We start from the raw sequence: 19,787 nt of genomic DNA on the forward strand, positions 1-19,787 counted from the left end.
TCAAGATAGTGTATCTCAGTCTAAAGGAAAATAATCATAAAGAAAAAATCACTGTCCTGTGATGGATGTGACATAAGGCTTTTTCGTGCAAGTATAGCAACAGTTAGCACAAACTTGCCTTGTTAGGAGTTTGCATGTGCTCTTTTTAATATGTTCAAATTTGAATAGCGTCTATTTCCAAATGTACAGGACAGAGTATCTAGTAAAATAAAAGCTGAAAAGGTATGTGGTTGTTTTTTTTAAAGGGATAAATAGATTACTTTATCAGGTTTCCTTGCTTCAGTTTAAGAATCAACACTCAGCCATCTTTGAGGCCTGGCACACAGAGGGATCAGCCCCAGAGTTTCAGCTGAAGTTGCTCAAATCCCACAACATATACCAAGTTTAAGGTGAAGCCAGTAGCATTTTAAACCAAACTCAGAGCTCATCCTAACTCAGAGCTCCTTCTGCAAGTATTCGTTCATGTCACTGGATCTGTTATTATGTAGGGTTTAGGAAATACTGTGACTAAAATCTAGTTCTGTGATGGTGAAAATGAAGAGTGCCAACAGTGCTATCTTTGATTTGAATTTGTTTTAAGGGAAAACTAGGGCCAGCAGGGAAGAAAGGAACAGTCGGGTATCCTGGACCAGAAGGTGTTCCTGGGAACCCAGGCAAGCCTGGGCTGTCAGGGGTGCCTGGCCCAAAGGTAGGTTGCTTTCCACATTACCTCTCTTTATGTCATTTTACTTTACAAATTTTCTAAGTTTACTGTGTTTAAGCACAAGGAACAATTTTCAGTTCCCCAAGTATCTTGAAAACGAGACCAGTTATTTTGTTTTCTTCCTTTTTTCTCTGGCTAGGATATAAAATTAGCATAAGGGATGTGTGCTGGGAGAACAACTATTTCAGTAGCATGTATTAGTAGTAACTAGAGCAAAATGAAAGTGTTTTTTTAATCAGAGAAGCTTCACAGTTTTATTCCTGAAAAACAGCTGTGGGTCCCAGCTGAGAGTGTCTCCTCTCAGGCTCAGAGAGAATCCCACATTTTCCTTGCTGTCTTTGAATTTCTAACCTATGTCTCTCTACCAAAGTGATTCTGAAGGTTTGCACAAAACCAATGAAAAAGAGTATCAAGTACCTGAGGTATCTGGAAGCATCTTTGGAAGCAGGTTTTTTGTCTGTCTGGTCTTTGCTGTGACCTGCTACTTATTTACTCCACAGAGGAGGGAGAAAATTCCTTTAGTTGTTCTTGTTGAATGTCTGATCAAATTGGTCCCAAGTAGTTCTAGTTAGATGGACAATTCATTGTTCTAAAAAGATGCCAAGTTAGATTTGGTGTCAGGAATTACTCAAGGTGCCAAATGAGACACAAGTATAAATTTCCTACCTGGTTGAACGAAGAGAAAATGAAACAAGTTACCCGTAAGGGGCAGATGTACCCTGTTCAAGCCTCTCCAGTTTCAGAACTTTGTACATTTCTGTCGGAAGGTAATCTCATTTTGTTTCTTGATGTAGAGTTCCTTCTTGAAAAAAATGAATACTGTGAATCTCAGCCCACCAAATGAATTAATTCAGCGTCTTGTTTTCATCAGAAGGAGCTCCTTATTGTAAGCTCAGAATCATCAGACCTCACCAATACTTGACCAAGAACCATCTCAAGGAGTCATCTTCTGTAACTGAGATTAGTATTCTCTTCCTGCATATTTCCACAGAGAGCTAGAAAAGAATTAAATAGGAACCAGTGCTAATGGCTATTAATCTGAACATGCACATGTTCAGGTCTGGGGAAAAAAAATCAGGTCTCACATAAACCGTTCTATATGATTTCCTGTGGGAGGTGAAAGCAGTCACTAGTATGTGAGTGCTTCCATATATACTTGAATGCACAATTACTGTGGGCAGAAGATCTCTTTCTAGATCACTGGTACTTAAACTGGTGATCCAACTGGGCAACTGTCCCTCTTGAGGAGGGTGCTTTGCATAAGCCCAAAGAGGTAACTCATTTTCTTGAATGTTCTCAGCAGTCTTTCAAGGTCTAGGTAGGTGATCCCACAGAATTGACATCAGGCTATATTTACAGTAAGGCAGAACAAGGTTTAAGATGAGACTGAACTGAACAATTGCAGTGGGCTGTGGTATCTGCTTTGCTGACAGTCAGTGATTTGCTAAACTATAGTAACTTGACTCTTCAGAAACTTCAGTCCATGCCACAGTTAAAGAACATGTAGCTTTGTTGCAAAGTGTGATGGGGTTATGCGTTTGGAATATTAGTAGAAATCAGGATGTTACTGCTGTTCATTGTCTTTCCATATATTTTGATGTACAGTAAATGTGTATCCATGTATACAGAAAGTATTAACCGGCTTTGATTTTTATGTTATGTTCCTGTTTTAACGCACAATGAAAAAACATGTCTGGCTATTCTGCTTGTAATCAATTCTTTTCAATTTGTTAAGGGTAATAAAGGAAACTCAGGCTTGCCAGGTCTGGCAGGTTATCCTGGAGCTCGAGGTCCCAAGGGATTGCCAGGCATGCCAGGGCCCATGGGAGCACCTGGACTAAAGGTACACACATGGGATCTTTTCGTTTAAATACAGTATTACTAATATTGTTGAGTCTTCCAGTGATTGTGGAGCTGCTGTGCTACTACTAATCATATAAGTAACTGACATTAGAACTTATTTGAAGGTTAAGGCTGCAAATTGTGCTGACCTCACTTCTATGAACTGTAATTGGAGAACAGAGGTCCCGCCCATCTGGATGCTATTCCCATCTCTAGATGCCATTCAAAACACTTTGTGTATATTCACTCAAAGCTTTAGGGCCAGATGTTTCCTGACTTTTCTTTTTAAACTTCTGTAATACTAGAACAGTTTGGATGATTTGAACATGTATTTGCAGAAAACTACTGTAATTTCAAGCCTAACAAGTGTGTCTGGGACATCCATTTACACAGGACTTAAACTGATCTTGTTAAGCCCTGTCAAAAAGAAAGACATCTGAAAGTGCTGCATTTTCCAGGGAATTCCAGGTACCTGACATCAGTCTGTCCTCGTATTAATTAGACTTATGTCAGTAGTAAAGAAAGCAAAGAATGCAACATTAAAGATCATTTTCTCCATTTAGAATAGGCTTTTTCATCTAAAAACATAATCTGCAGTTCTCTTTCAGATCTTCTTGGTAAGCAGTTTCTTAAAATCTTCGTTCACTTGAAAACTGGGGGAGGGAAATACTGTCTTTGTCATCTTTTCATGAAAATATTTTAGTATGAACTGTATTCCCTACTTGCAGTGTTTATTGCCATTGATCCCAGTCTGGGTTTTACTCCTTTGTCTACACAATGTGCCGCAGGAGGTAGTTCCTGCTAAGAAATGCTTGCAATCTGAAAAAGACAGGAAATAGATGCAATGAGGGAAAACTGTTACTACATAGTGCAAATTAAGTGTCAAGATTGGACATACTGAGTCAGGCCAAAAGTCTGTGTTTGTCAGAGCATAAAGGTAATGCCTAAGAAAGAGCATAAGCACAAAGCAAGAATGAAAAGTGTATATTCACAGCCTTAACTGCAGCTCAGTAACCTTTTGAGCTAGGCATGGTTTCTATGTATTTGATAGTCTTAAGAGGATTCTTCTTGCATGAACTTCTCTAGTTTCCGTTTGAACTGATGTAAACTTTTAGTCTAGCAGGAGGGAGTTCCACAACTACACTGTTCCTTGCTCAGAGGATTACTTTCTAAATTTAATTCTAACCTGCCTGTATTTCATTTTCTGAATTTGAGTGCTTACACAGGGAGACACCATACTGGAAATGATCTGACATGTGTGAGTTTTCTATGTTTCCAAGTCAAGGAACACTCAAGTCACATTTACATTTTAGTGAATGTATAATTATTGAAAACATTCATGATGGAAACCAAATTAATGGAGTAGGTCTATTTCTTAAAGATAAACCATGATCCACACTTCTACCAGGAGTCTTATCTTTAACATTTGTAACTGTCATAATTGTAATAATGGATATGTTGTCTTCCTATTGACAGGGTGAGAAAGGGCTTCTGGGTGATCCAGGAAAGCGAGGCAAAAGAGGCTTTCCAGGATCACAAGGTGATCAAGGACAAGCAGGAGATGCTGGACTGAAAGGACCAGCTGTAAGTAATCACAGTTGCTTATGCAAAACAGGTAGTCCAACAGTTACCAACTTGAAATAATAGTAAGGATACTTGCTCCTTTTACAGGGAGAAGATGGAGATCAAGGTTTAATGGGGTTTCAAGGATTCCCAGGTCCAAAAGTATGTGCTTATTCTTTTCCATTAGATCTTAAGCCATTTACAGAATGAGAGCATTAGGAAAGCACCCAATTAATCAGCTTTAAAAATAATTTGTTCAAAATCTATCTGAACTGTTGGAACATTGTAGGCAGAACTGTGTACCCTGTGCCTAAGGACAGACATTTAGGGTCAGTGTGCTTTGGGATTTTCACTGATACTGTTCTTAGAAATTATTTTCCTTTCACTGATTACAAGAGATTGAAACAAGTGGATAGCTAATGTCCATGTCTGATTAAACTGTTTCTTTGCATTTTCAGGGTCCTGCAGGGGACATTGGCTTAGTTGGAATTCTGGGCCCGAAAGGTCCAACAGGCCAAGTTGTAAGTGTTTCACTTCATGAAAGAGATGGTCAGGATGGCTTGCAAGTGGCACGTGTTTTTAATTTAGAAATTAATTTTTTTTCATTTTTTTTTTTTAATTAACAAGGCTGGAACCTTCTAACCAAACCTTTCTCTTTAAGACTATGACTCCACTAGAAGCCCTTTGCTTGTACTGCAACACTGCTCTGGTTGCAGCATGGGTGCAGTACACAAGCAGAGCTGAGCTCTTAATCTTAAAGGGAAAAAGCAAGCCATGCTGACAAAGTGTGGCTCTTCTAGTGTAATTTCATCTACCCAAGTAATCCTTATCACTGTCATATCTTTGCCTGTTGGGGTTGAAAATCCTCCTTCTTACTGGCAACAATGCTGATCATATAACTCTGTCCTACAGCAAAAGAGAAAAGGGTCTAACTTTGCCTGCAATAAGAAAGAGAGGTGCTCAGGCATTATTGAGTAATAGGTAGTCTTTTTTAACAAATATTTTCTTTTTTATCTATACAGTTACTAATCTGCATTAGCTCATTCTTTATTACACCTTCTTCCTTACTTTCTACTGTGCTGCTCACCAAAAATGTGGAAGCATCTTTAGCATTTTGTAATACTGGGAAGTGTGCATCCAGCTTTTACAGCACAGAGTGAAAAAAGGGGAAAGGTTGTAGCCTGGAAGGCCTTACTTCAAAATGTTCTTCTCTCACTGCTGCCGTTGCCATCAAAGAAGTGAACCAGTTCAGTTAACCAGATGCAGAGTAGCAGCTTTAGGGGCCTGTTCTAATCGCTACTTTTTCTTTTCTTGTAAGCATTCCTATGCAAATAAACACTGGAAATGAGCAGTTTCCTCTACGTGAAATGGAACAATAAAGTAACATTTTAGCAGCACTTACTGGCAGCCTTACACTATTACTTGTGGGCAGTAATACAGCTCAAGATTCAGTTGATTGTAGCTCAATAAATATGTGGTCTTCAGTAATCAGAGTAGTTAGTTTCCATTGTTTTTAGTGCATTGGCTTTCATGTAAAAGAATGTGTGTGGCTTTCCAAGCACTACTATTAGTAGTTATTAAAATAATTACTTTGCTGATTTTGTAGCAATGTACACTCAATATTCAGAAAGAGGATATCACCGTGATCTTTTGGCTGTTTGCCGGGGCTGTGTGCTGAGCTACTTCAAACCAGGACATGTCATGAGGTTTTTCTTCATTTTGAAAACATAGCAGACTAATAAATTCTTTGCTTGTTTACAGGGATATATTGGCCCTGTTGGTCAAGAAGGCGTAACAGGCCCAACTGGCAGGCCTGTAAGTTTCCCTTCTCTTTTACATAATTCCCATACCCTTACTTTTAGTCATCAGGCTTGCAGCTAGCAACATACCTATCTTACTATTTGCAAACAGCAACTAGCAGGACTATCTTCCTGTTATACCATGCTGGTAAGCTAATATGTGTGACTCCACCATCTGTAATACAAACAAGAGAAAAAATAACAAAAAACAACAACAGAAATGTTATTGCAGTGGCCTTATGTGTAAGTACAAAGGCATACACATCTAGGCATATCTAGAGAGTATCCACTCTCCCTTTCAGTGTAGCTTATTCTTTGTGTTGATTGGGCTGATAATCATTAAAATAACAGGAATATACAATAAAATCAGTAAATAGAAATATTTACAGTGAAAAAGAAAGAAGAAGGGAAATGTTCTTTCTATAATTAAACTGTTCTTCCCATTTCTTGGGAAAAAGTACTTTTAAGTCTTGCTGCATTCTTTTCAGTACCTCTCAAGAGGAAAACTTCAAAATTGTCTATACTTTATAAAGGCTTTTAATAGACTTCATATTGAATGTAACAGTTTGCATTATCATTAAGAAAGCATTACAGCTGAAGATTGCTTCTCTGTGTTATGAAATGCTGCCATCAAGACACACAATTCTTCCGGAGAAGAACTAGAAGATTCTACCTGTGTTCAGAAACACAGTTTAAGTGCAAAACTAGCCAAAAATGCCATGAAGACAGAAAATGAGTGTCTAATGTGATTGTGAGTGAAGAACTAATAGGGTAATGAAGCCAGATATGTAAACAACGGATTTCTTCAGTGATGGAGAGAACAGAATTTTGTTCTCTATTCTGAAGATGGTGTAGCACTGATGAATCACAGTAGATTAAATTGTAGAGAATATAGCCAGTTGACAGGGAGAACACTGACAGATAAAATTGCTGAGGAAAAAAACATTTACAATCTGAAGAAAACAACAGCTTTCCACATGTAGGAATTACAAGATGTTTCCAAGTAATTTAGTTTTTCAATAGTACAGGAAAATTAAAGCCCTAGAGTTGTAGAAACTTCCACAGATGAGACTGGACTTTTCATGTGATCAGTATAACCCATGGACATTAATCTGCTTATTTCAGTCTTAGGCAGTTAGAAAGCATACTGGATTAACAGCTTCTCTTTCTTACAGGGACTGAGAGGTGAAAAGGGCACAAGGGGTGAAATGGTAAGATGAAACAACTTTTGTGCTTTCATATTTTTGGCTGTGTAAAAACTATTTCTGTGTTACACTGAATGTATTCTTGGATGCTGTCAATGTCAGCCAGTCATGCTGTGCTCCTGAAGACTGCTGGCCCTGAAAGTTGGTAGAATGAGGCAGAAGTCTGACCTCTTCTTGTTCAAGTTGACTTACATAGATGTGCCCAGAGTCTGTATGCTATCAGGCAGTATGGCCCCTGATCATATGGCATCACATAGTCCAAATCTGACCCAATTCAGATGTAGAAGAAAAATCCTTGATCACATTTGTGGTCAGTGCTCCAGTGCCTCACAGCACAGCATGCATGCACATGTTCATATATCTGTATCACCCTACCTCATTTAAAATCATTTCATTTCTCTTATATTTTGCTTTTAGCAGCCACCTGTGTACAGTTCTAACCTAACTGCCATATAAAAGTTTTGGAAAAAAAAAATCAGAAATATTCAAAATTGCTTAAAGAGTTAAGGCTTGGAATTTGGCTTCTTGTTGCATATGTCTTGGGGAACTTTCCTTTTTGATTCTAATGCTCTGGAGACCATTAGAAGCAACCTGATTCCTTAATTTGTGCTGCTATTAACCATCTTAACTGTCTTTTTTCTACTGTTTATCCATAAGAATTGCTATAACAGCATAGAGCTAAAAATGCTGACAGTTAAAAAATTAATAACAAAAGCCATCCAGAATGGTGAACAAGAAACACCCCTTTCCATTATTGGTACTGGTGTTTAAGAAGTAATTTCCTAAAAAAGTTATTGAATTCATCAAGATGAATTAATCTTCTAAGACTGTGTTCAGAAGAAGAATGTTTGATTTTAAATCTTACACAGTGGCATTACTTTATATTATGTAACCAAGAAAAGATTTATTCCCAACTATTTTCAGATACAAAAGAGAGAAAATTATTTTTGTCCAACTGTGTATTCCAAGCTTAAATTTATACCTTAAAAATTTACATTGGCATTCTTCCTAGAATCATAAAGATTTTAACTTTTCTGTAGCAGTGCAAGTTTTAGTTACAGTTTTTAGTCTATCAGGAAGATACAGGGTTCATGACTAGGAATAAATGCCCTTTTATTCACTGAGAAACCTCCTTGAGGTCAGTGGTGAATGGTGTTCAGGTTGTATAAGCTGTTTCTGGAGAAAAATTCATAGAGGCAGAAACTGAGCTTGAAGAATTTTAATCCAAATTATTTTTCAATATTCATATCACTGTGATTGAAACATTTAGAAAAACATGCAATACATTCTAGAATATTGTTTCAGAGTTCTGACATTTCTGAAAGTGTGTTTTTCTTAATTTTATTTTTATTTCATAGCATGTCACATAATGAATTATAATATAGATACATAAAATAATCCAGGTTGTGAGGGATCTCAAGACATTTGTAGACCAGCCTTCTGTTTAAAAGAATCAGCTCTGAGATCAGACCACATTGCTCAGGGCTTTATTCAGCCAGATCTTGAAAACATCCAGTGCTGGAGATTGGATAATCATCTTTTATCTTAGATTTAGTATCAGTAATGGCAGCTACTACACTGCTTTGTGTATCAGCCTGTTGCACAATGTTATTAGGCTTTACCCTCTATGAGATATGGTGATATAACATCAAAATGACAGAAGTGGTCAGCTTAATAATTTTTGTAGAGGCTACTTTCTGTTTCTTAAGAAATTTCAAAAGTCATGGAAAATATGGAAGTCCTTGGGATTCCTCATGTTTCCAAAGTTAAGCATATGGATCATCACTGCATATAAGACCAGCGCTCCATGGTATTAGGTAAAGAGTGGGAGGGTTGGCCTTTGAACTTCTGTACTAGCAGTCAATCAAATTGGGTGATTAAAGAATCGAAGAGCACACTAAACCAAACTGTTCTATTCCCCACTTTTGTTGTTATGAACTGGAATTACACTTGTCTGACTTGATTTCTAATGTGATCAAAGGATAAAGTAAGTAGATTTGTAAAGGTAATCCCTGTGCATTGCAGTAAAACATTTAGCAATTAACTTGATCCATGAAAAGTGCTGCTCTGCAACAGTTTTATTTTAAAGGCTTCTAAAAGTAATTGATACAGCCCTCTGAAGTTTTTAATGCATTTAAGAAATGTAATATCCCCAAAAGTAGTTAACTGTAGTTAACAAATAGCATTCAATATTTACCTTTTTTTTTTCACATGGGCTTTATTGGCAAGGATACAGTGAGGCAATTGCTATCTCAGAATAAGAGGAAACCTAGTTTCTTACTTCATGTTGTTGTTAACCATCTTAACTGTGAATCAAGACAAATTACTTTCCTCTTTGCAAAATACCTTCACTACATTGGGAAAGTGCAGATTTTTATTTGTAAAATATTCAGTTCTATCACAGAAAGCACTATAAATTAGAACTGTTCTTGTCCTAAGACCTTTTGAGTCTTAAAGCTGTGACACATGCCAAGAACATGGAATATTAACTGAAGCATTCAGTCATCTGAAAAATCCACTGGCATGTCTAAATCTCAGCACTCGGAACAAGGACATCTATTCATCAGAGATCAGTGGTCACTTAGGGACAAACTGTTGAAGATTTTGTGCCTTCCCTTGATTTGGTATTTGCGTAATTAAGTCTTGAACCAAGATAAACATCCTTACACTGTCAAATTCATTTCTCAATTTTCTTTTCCACACTTTCATTTTATGCTAAACATACTTCACCATGCACGATCAGACAGTCCAGTAATATATCAACATGAGACTGAAGGTGTATCCTGCAGCAACCTAACAGCACCTGAATTGCTGATGCAATTAATTAACTATGGAGGTCGACCCTCCCAGCTGGCATACAACAGGTTAGCTCTGTGAAATCTAGTTGGTGTGCAACAGCTGAGGGACTACCCCAAAATAGTGAATGTCCTCTCTGCAATCTCATCATTCTTTTAATAATGAATAACAGCCATAATATTTTATGTCTATTTAATAGTAACAGGATTTCAAAGAAAATGCCAAGCTGGGCAATAATCAAACCCAGATCAAAGAAAGTTAGGTACTTGCCACAGAACCGCCAGGGTTTTCTATACTAAATATGCTAAAATTACTTATTTTTTTATTTCCATTTTCCAACATTATTCATTAATGTCTTTATAAAATACCAGTAAATATTTACCTAAATAATGGCTTAGAGTCCCTTGTATAGGTGTAAGTGAATGAAACATAAATAAATAGGGTCAGGACGTGTCAGTTGAAAGTTGACATTTACAGTCTATATTGCTTATACGGACTTATACGGTCATCTTGGTTAAGTATCACAAGACGGTCTCACTAAACACCCCAAAATCACTTCAGGTTTGATTCTCCCTAGTTTTCCAAAGAATACGTAAAGTGTGTGTCTTGGCCTCAAAGCTATTTGCAGTCCCTAAGCACAGCCTTTTTTGGTGTAGATCTGGTGCTAGGAATTACATGATGGCCCCCATTTAATGACACCCTTCCCAATCCAGCACCTGAGCCCCTGTGGCATGGCCAGGGCCAGTGGTGTGCAGGCACACTTACTTTGTCCAGCTGTGGAAGTCACTGTAACCTCTGACAGATGCATTCCCCGGTACCTACCACATACTCTACCTTACAAATTTGTCTTGAGATGCAGCTGGTATTCTCCCTGAGAACTGATACATTGGGAACCCCAGTGACTTAAGTAAATCACTCCTATCTGCTTTGAGATTTTTTTTTTAATATACATGAATTAATGTTAGGTTGATTCTGGTGTTTCATTAGCTATTTCCAGCAGCCCTTACTGGTGGTAGCTTGAAGCATAGCCCAGGTTCTGCAGTTGTAACATGCAGTGACACTCACACAGATCTTGGGAAATCTCACAGCAGGAATACTTCTCATTACTATATTAAGTGATTTACAACTTAATACCTCTTTGACTACATCACTTTGGCAATATTTGTCAGCATGACCATGTCAGATAAGATTATTTCTCTTTTGGAAGAGACTTGGTACTAGTGTGACCACACTGCTGTAAGAAGGCTTTTGCTGAAACAGCTTATTGTGCTGGCATAATGGGAACAAGCAGCACTAGCTAAAGAATGTTTTGCTTTAATTAAGTCAGTTATGTTAAAAGGTTTTACTACTATGTGGTGCAGATCTGGCCTATGCCTTTCATCCCTTCTTCTCTTTTGCTGATATTAAAGCACTGCCACCCATTATTCATTGTTCTTATGGCAGTTTATGTTACAGCAGCTCCTAGAGGCTTTGAGTATATAGAGATTAAAGATGAGTATCTAATAGTGACATAAGTATCACTGTATATTAATAAATACTCATAATCATTCCATCTTAGTGTGAGCAGCTGCTCAAATAAAGGATAATTTAGATGGAGTTATTATTTTGGGGAAGGTCCATATCCAACTCTGAAGCAAGCCTAAAACTTAGATTGAAGACTATGTGCATTGTAGGCAATATAGGCAAGGGAAAAGAGGCTGTTCTTTCTCCTCCTCTCCTCCCCATTGCATCATCCTACACATAAAAATGATGTTACTTATGATGAGAAAATAAAGGTGTAAATTCTTGACTGTAAAGGAAGCTTCAATATCACAGTTACACAGTGAACACAAAACTGTTACGGGTGAAAAATGACACTGCTAAAAAAATGAGCTAATAAATGCTCTAGTAGACACATATGGAGTAAACCAGATCAGTTACTTTTTTACAGCTACCCATAACTTTACAATGCATTTCTGACCATTCATCCCTTGTAGTACTTGTATGGGCAACATGCATATAATGCTGGCATAATGTATAGCATGTTATATATTAAATACGTTGCATGACTTCTAATGTTCCCTTAATACCAGAAGTAGTTGAATTAGCAAGTATCCAAACAACCCAGCAATTCTGACAGGAATACTCATATGTTAACAGAATGTAGTACTTCATCAATAATAACTGCTGATCTACAGCTTTACCAAAGCCTGTATCACATTATCTTCTTTGTATGCATTGTGGCATGTTATGATTTAAAAAATATATACATGTAAAAGCAGAGATGTTAATCTATAACTGTTGCATTTTATCTCTCTTTCTTCTAGGGGCCTCAGGGACCTCAGGGTCAGCCAGGGCCACCTGTAAGTCCCTAAAATCCCCATGCCTATATTTTTCCCATTGTAATTGCATTTTATGTACATATGAAGCCTCTAATATCTAGCTTCTCCCATCTTCCAGGGACCACCTGGACCACCAGGACCCAGAGTAAGTTCTGTCACAACCCTAACCTACTTTTTTTTTTTTAAAGTGAAAATATCAGGATACTCTTCAAATGCACTGCTTGTTCCATTGCTACACATGAAATGCAAATAAATTTTTGACAACGTCCATCACTACAGTGATACATTTTTTGAACCTTCATCTTACACTGTCAGTTCTATTCTGCACACTGTTGAGCCCTCAGCAGGCAATGCTCATGGACGTACTCATATTTTTGACATGGGTTAACTCTGTCACACTCTATAAGTTTTTTCTCCTGATCTGTATTTGAACAGTCTGAAAGATAACAACAGAAAACTTTGTGCAGATGTTCTCCCTACACAAACACACACGAATTCAGTTTGTTAAAGGATTGTGCTGCTTAGGACAGACTCAATATCTGAAGTGTCCTAAAGATGTCATAATGTATGTGATCTGGTGTTGTGGTTTAAGCCCCACCCCTGAGAACAAATTGCAAGAACTAGACGCTTGTGTAGGTGACTTAATTCTTTAAAAATGAAACCCCAACCTCTTGTCTGGGTCTGCTATATAGATACAGAGCGTGAGAATGAAGCCTACATTGGCTTCCTCCTTCAGAAGCTGGTTTGTCAGCCTTGGTATTTGTTCATGCATCGTGAAGACTACTTTGATCTGTCAGCTGCTGATGGCTGATTGAGATTTCTTTGTGTGTGTCTCTGTAAAGGACTAACACCTATTCAATTTACCTGGATTGGTTTTCTTGAGGATATAAATTAAATGGCTGGGAGGAATAAGTTGGGACATCAGTCTGTAGCAATTATTGCAGTGTCTTTTTTCTAGATTCCAGGAATATGATCATTAAATTGGGCATGGGGGTGCTAATAAAAATTAAATATGCTTTTTCTGTACACATGCTTTCATTCTTTGGAATTGAAAGGGAGGATCCTGTTTTAAAAGTAAGTGTTTACAATGAATTATTTTCTAAAATGGCAAAATAATGAAGCTATCCTGTGTGTTACTACAGTGCTCAAAGAATATACCACCTGCATTTTAGAGTATTCCTGTTCATCTTTTTATATTCTGAAGTGAGGTGGGGGGGGGGGTGTTTTTTCCAGAAACAAGTGGACATCAATGCTGCTGTTCAAGCTTTGATTGCGTCAAATGCTGCACTGCAGATGGAGGTAATGTATTTCAGTGTATTTACACTGTCATACAGGGAATGCATTTGGAATTCTCTTTTTTGAGGACAGAACGTGGGCTCTTTACAACAACTTAATTTAAAATGAAGCAAGTATAGCAAGTAATTACTGTCAAATATGACTAAACATGCTAGGATTTGTATGTTACAATTAAAGTTCAGAAAAACAGCAACAGTAGATTTCACTGTTCAAAATCTAAAACTACTAAGCATACTTTACAAATGTGCAAATTCTTTTTTTACCCTATATCCACATTTTTCTGTTAACATGTCATAATAATATATTTGCATGATCTTAGCCTGTCTCTAACTTCACTGCTCTGATAATTTTAATAACGTGTACTACTTTTTTTATTGGAATGTATTATTCTTACTCTGTTTTATATGGCTGATTGCATGCATTATAAATACCTTGCTTCTTTCTGGCTATTCAATGGCCATTTTACTTTTACTGCATATATTGTTGTTGTGATACTTCCTTGTGGTAACACATTTGCTAATGGCCCTTGGCAGAAATACCAGAATACTGAAGTAACTTTACTAGATCACAGCACAGAGATATTCAAAACGCTGCACTACCTTAGCAATTTACTACACAGCATCAAGAACCCTCTTGGCACTCGGGAGAACCCAGCACGCATCTGCAGGGATTTGCTTAACTGTGAACGTAAAGTGTCAGATGGTAAGTGTCCACTTTCATTAAAAGTTGAACACAAGTAGGGTTTGGAATATGTTGCTTCCAAATGTTACTTTCTACATTAAAAATGTAATGTGTAGATTTTTTTATCATGCTCTGTGGCAGTGTGCCTGTCACAGCTATCTTCATTTTTTCTTTATTTAAGATAAAACTTCTGAATTTTAAAGATGAAAGTAGCTAGCTAATAGTATATCGGTAGTACAGACAGATACATATATATGTGTATATATATAAGTATATATATACAGATATATATATGTATATATATAAGTAAATAAAAGTGTCTAGAAAATTTGAAATTAAATCCAATTTAGTGATTAAAGATTTCCCAAGTATTTATGGCTAATCTTACAATGAACTCTGTGTGGATCAGATTCTAGATTCCTAATGAGAAAATTGTATACAATACACTACAACTGTCAGATACACTGTCGGTTGTATCCCAGAAGATCCTGAATCAATATTTTAAATAAAAAAAGTATTTAAACCTGTAATGTTAAGACTGTGACATAATTCAGTTTCCGATTGGCTAATAAAATAATAAATACCTGTACATATCCCTATTATCAAGTATTAGCATTAGCAAGCTAAGGAGGAAATGGCAAATGAAGTTGGGCGTTACAGGACAATCACTGTTCTGTGACATATATAAGGATGGATCAGTTAAGACTCTAGTAGATGAGCCTAACCATTATTAGAACTGTGCTCTCCTAAATAAATCTCAGCCCTTTAGGGCCACAGAGGTCACTGACACAGTCCTCTACTTCAGAGGATTCCATACACACCCGCATAGAAATTGTAGAGCACAGGCTCACCTATATTTAACCATAAATTAAGGTAAGCTAAATCTTGATCTAAGTTGCATGTGTCCCATTTCTTATTGGACCAAATCCCATGGATGCACAATGGCAAATACTCCTTACTGCCATAACTGGGTTATGTAGGAGTGTCTGATGGGAAAAAGGGAGGATCTTCAAGGTGCTGTGAGAGCAAGAGAGCTTAGATTGGTATTTTATGTTCCTGGATATATTCTCTGTGTAAAGCCATGCACAAAGAAAAAAAAAGCTAAGCTTTAATATAGGAAGAGCAGACTGGAAAAACTGTTCTCACTATTTAGCTGTAGAAAAATAAAACGTTTTTGAAACTATGAAAGTATTCAGAAATCATTGTTTATGTAATCACAATTGAATTATTATGATAATTTTGCTCAGTGTCTGTTATTAGTAGAATTATAATAGTGAAAAGATTTTCATGGGGTTTTTTCTTTCATTTCCTAGTAAAGCTATGGTGATAATACACCTAATACTTGCCAAAAACCATGAATATTTTAGCAAATTATTTAGTAACAATTATATTTTGGTTCTATTTTCCATCTGGAATGTATACTAAAAGGAAAATACTGGATAGACCCAAATATTGGATGTCCTTCTGATGCTATTGAAGTTTTCTGCAACTTCACAGCAGGTGGTCAGACATGTTTAACGCCGCTGTCTGTGACAAAGGTACGCATTGCTTCACAGAGACTGTATCTGTACTGGATCTCTGAACAAATGAATGCTTATTTACTTAACTCATGAAAAGACGTTAGACTTCAGGTTTTTTTTCAATGTGCGTCTTTGTGGAAGGACATGTTATGCATTCTGTTACAAAAGTTAGAGATTTTCTGGAGACAATAGATGTTAGTATAACCCTCACTTTGTTCATTTACTTCATTTACTCACCCTCTGTGTCGATAGAATTATTTTGGCTTGCCTTATACTTTCCTATCCAAAGCATAAAAATAAGCCTGAAATGCTTCTAAGCTACTTTAGTAACTCATCACTCAGGGCAGCTAACTGTAGAGATGCTGAGGTCATTGCAGTGGGAAGAAAGAAAATTATGGCTACTTTTTAACAGTTAGGTACTTCTAAATGCCATTAGGAAGAGACTGGTTTCCTTTGCGTGATTAGTCCATGCTCCTCTTTAGATGTAGTCCTAAAACCTTTGAGATACAAATTTTATATTTGTGGATATTTGCATGTAAACCTTAGTCATTGAAGAGCATCAGAAATAACCTACAGTTTCCATAATCATTCCTACATTTGGAAAATCCCTGAGTATGATCTAGTCTTGGAGAAATTCTCATTGAGTAATGAGTAACTATGCGTTCTGTCTAAAATCAAAGTATACTTACGAAATTTTGGATTTTTAATGGAATGTTGGTATTGCCAAAGCCTGTGGACTAAGACAGCTAAACAGCAGAATGATGTGGCTGCAGTTTAAACACTGTGATTATAATATCTTTATGTAAATCACAAAATCATTTGTTTCGCTTACTTAAAAACAGTGTTTTCTGCCCAGCTGCATTTCAATAGTGTAAGCATTAGCAAATGTTTATGTTTGAGCTTTGAAAATGCCTTATGAAAGCTTCTGTTTATAGTAATCACTGTAATAGAACCTAACAGCTCTCCTGATAAATACAAATTACGCTTTTTGGCACTGATCCCCTTGTATAAACACTTAAACATGCTCCCATGCCTGAACACTGCATGTATGTGCATGTCACTTGGCGTTGCTGTGGCCATTTGGTGTAGCCCAGCTGTAAGTCTAACGATGCATTTCTCTTGGAACTTAGCTGGAGTTCGGCGTTGGAAAAGTGCAGATGAACTTCCTTCATTTATTGAGCTCAGAAGCAACCCATAGCATCACAGTTCATTGTCTGAACACGCCGATGTGGGGATTAAATAAAGCAGGTGGCCAGAAAATGTCTGTTAGCTTCAAAGGATGGAATGGTCAAATATTTAAAGCAAATACACTGCTTGAACCGAAGGTGCTTATGGATGAATGCATGGTAAATGCTCTTTAGCAAATATTAAAACCATAATGTAGCTACTGTTTAGACATTATTAACTTTCTGCAAATAAATAACAGTAATTTAGATTCACATCCCTTGAAGCTTGCTTCTTACTTTGTTCTGCATATGTCTATATGACAGCCTTTTGGTACTAAATTCAACATCTATCCAAACGTAAAAGCAGTTGCAGTAATACAGGGCATTTACACTTGCTGTTTGTATTGGGTGTCACGTATTTGGAAGCTGTGCTAAGAAACTGGAGAGAGATCAGAACAGAAATAAGGAGGTTCTCCAGGAAACTTTAGGAACAGTTAACTCTCAAAATGAAAATTCACACTTCAGTAAGAGTTCTGTTGAGGTTATCTAACACAAAATCGTAGGTTCAGACATGCTGGCAATTATGTTTTGGCTTTATAAATATCTTTAAATTCACAGGCATTGGTTATATAATAAAATGATGATTGGAAGTAGACTTCATGGTTAACAAAATACTAAATCATATTGTATTTGGGAATAATCAGAAGGGCTTACTAGTTTTCTAATGCTTATTAGATTATTCAAGTCACCAAAATGTAAGCTATTTGGTCTTGATAGAATACTATTAAATACACTATGAAATGCATGTTGCACTTTCAGTATTTTATAGCTCTACTTTCATTTACAGTAATGACAGATGTGAGACTGGTTCCATATTGATATGGGGTATCGAGTGATATTTTTAATCTCAAAACAGAAAGTGCTCTTATTGGGGCACTTTGAAGCTTTTATGCTTCCAACCTTTATTAGCATGCGCTCATGAGATGCTCTAGCCTGTGTCACACAGATAAGGTATGGCCATTGAAGCCCTTTTCCTCCACATCACAGTCTGCTTGGGACTGTTTTAATCTCTGAGAAAAATAAAGGCACACAGTGATGACTGCTGAGAAGTGCTGTTTCTCTGTGAGATTCCATGGGGTCTTGCTCTTTCTGTGGGAAACTATGTACTGTATAGATCTGCTGCAGAATCTCACATATTTCCCTCTCTGCAGGGATTCACTTTTCAGTAGCATCCGCTGTGTACTTACCAGTTTTTAAGAACACAATGGAGTAATTGCAAACATCAAGGTATTCCCAGCCTCAGACAATGTTATCATGCTATTTTATAATTTTTGAGGTATCAGTTTTTTACTGAGAGTTTTAAAGGATTAGAATAAACAAGTTTGTGGGGAAAATGAAAGTCTCATTCCCCATGATTACTCTTCAAGGGCCTAGACATTCATTCAAGTGCCTGTAGACTTCATAACCTACTGAGTTCAAGACCTACTGTTGAGATTAGGAGTTCAATTTTGCAAGAGATCTGAGAGAGTCTCTATGAGCCCAAGACTGTTTGTAAAGTGCCAGGCGCTCTGCTTTGAGCCATGCCATGCTATGTCTCCAGCCCTTCCAGCTGGATTCTAGGCTTGGCTTTTTTATAGTTACAGTTTTGCCAGGAGTGCCCATGGAGTGCATGGGAGAAATGGCATTGGTTAAATTACACCGTTTCTTCATGAGCTGCTGGGAGCAGAAATGTTTTTGTACGCTTCCTCCTCTCATTCTATCAGCTCAATTCCCATTTGTGTTTTGAAGCTGGTCTTTGATACGAAACTAATATTCTACTCCTGTGTGTTGCAGATGGAAGATGGCAGCTGGCATAAGACACAGTTCTTTTTTCATACTCAGGACACTAATCAGCTTCCAGTCGTTCAAGTTAACGCACTTCCTCACCTCAAACCAGGACAGCAGCACTTCATAGAAGGCGGTTCAGTGTGCTTCCTTTAAGGTTTCTGTCCTGGGGTTGGTGGGGTTTGCTTTTTTTTTGTGTGTATCAACATGGAATTGCTACATAGACTAACTGCAAAAGTAATGATCCATTACAGGCAAAATAAGTAGGAAATTGAAGAATCATTTTAAATGATGTTGGTTAAAGAACCTCAGGAAGAAAAAAACTTCCTCCTAAGGAGAAATGGCATTTTAAAAGGAAAGAAAGAAAGAAAAATCTACATAAAGTATTTAAGAATATATTGGTGCTTCCTTGCATAATTTTCTGGAACTGAGTACCTGAACATGGACTTTATCAGGACCTCTGGTGTTCTCAGCAATCTCTTTAAAAGCACAGCAAAAAAGCCACCCCGAGGAAAGCTGGAGACATACAGTACGAAGGAGCAATACTGGCTAATGCTCCTAAATGTGCAATAGCTTATATATGAAAATGAATTATGCCACAGTACAATACATCTTCTTTTCTGAAATGTTGTTTTATTCTAGTCCTTGCTGGATGCATACATCTTAACAGATGGCACACTACCTCTTTTGTGTTTCCTGTCCATGTTGCCTTGGTGCTCTTCCTAACACAAGGTGCTTGTGGCCTTAGCAGAGATTATTTGAGTCCCTTTTTATCTTTGACTGTATGTGCTGGTTACATCAGGATATGTTTCTGTTGTAAAGGTGCTTATTTTGAATCGTTGGTCATGTACTTCATTACAATGAAAACGTTATTTATGTGGATTTCTTGTTTTAAATATTATTGTGTACTGTTGTGGAAATGGTATATGAGACAGCACATTGTATAGGATGCCTATAGTCAGAACAGTTAGCTTTACAGGCATTGTAAAAAATGCTGTAGAAGAGCTACAGTACTGTTGTTGAAAATTACTACAGTAATGTTGTAGAAAACTACAGTAGTTTTGAGGTTTA

The 19,787-nt window shown here is 37.1% G+C and overlaps 1 protein-coding gene across 13 annotated transcripts in view; it reads left to right on the forward strand.

Moving 5' to 3' along the window:
- COL24A1 (collagen type XXIV alpha 1 chain) overlaps positions 1 to 19,598 on the forward strand; it is a 142,021-nt gene extending 122,423 nt beyond the window's left edge. For 9 of the 13 annotated variants that reach the window (XM_061354393.1, XM_061354387.1, XM_061354391.1 and 6 more), the window contains 14 exons: positions 581 to 688; positions 2,439 to 2,546; positions 4,022 to 4,129; positions 4,217 to 4,270; positions 4,567 to 4,629; positions 5,870 to 5,923; positions 7,083 to 7,118; positions 12,215 to 12,250; positions 12,348 to 12,374; positions 13,463 to 13,528; positions 14,059 to 14,227; positions 15,635 to 15,744; positions 16,857 to 17,072; positions 18,726 to 19,598. In XM_061354393.1, the coding sequence (XP_061210377.1) occupies positions 581 to 688; positions 2,439 to 2,546; positions 4,022 to 4,129; positions 4,217 to 4,270; positions 4,567 to 4,629; positions 5,870 to 5,923; positions 7,083 to 7,118; positions 12,215 to 12,250; positions 12,348 to 12,374; positions 13,463 to 13,528; positions 14,059 to 14,227; positions 15,635 to 15,744; positions 16,857 to 17,072; positions 18,726 to 18,872 (1,302 nt within the window). In that variant the 3' untranslated portion in view covers positions 18,873 to 19,598. Of the gene's footprint in view, positions 1 to 580; positions 689 to 2,438; positions 2,547 to 4,021; positions 4,130 to 4,216; positions 4,271 to 4,566; positions 4,630 to 5,869; positions 5,924 to 7,082; positions 7,119 to 12,214; positions 12,251 to 12,330; positions 12,375 to 13,462; positions 13,529 to 14,058; positions 14,228 to 15,634; positions 15,745 to 16,856; positions 17,073 to 18,725 lie in introns of those variants that run through there. The other 4 variants (XM_061354396.1, XR_009725583.1, XM_061354398.1 and 1 more) reach the window with 4 other exon arrangements.
- Positions 19,599 to 19,787: the final 189 nt, after the last annotated feature.

This window comes from Neopsephotus bourkii, unplaced genomic scaffold (assembly GCF_033783945.1).
Source record: "Neopsephotus bourkii isolate Nb327-2 ecotype Australia unplaced genomic scaffold, CSIRO-AGI_Nbou_v1 NB_739, whole genome shotgun sequence".
Lineage (NCBI taxonomy): Eukaryota > Metazoa > Chordata > Aves > Psittaciformes > Psittacidae > Neopsephotus > Neopsephotus bourkii.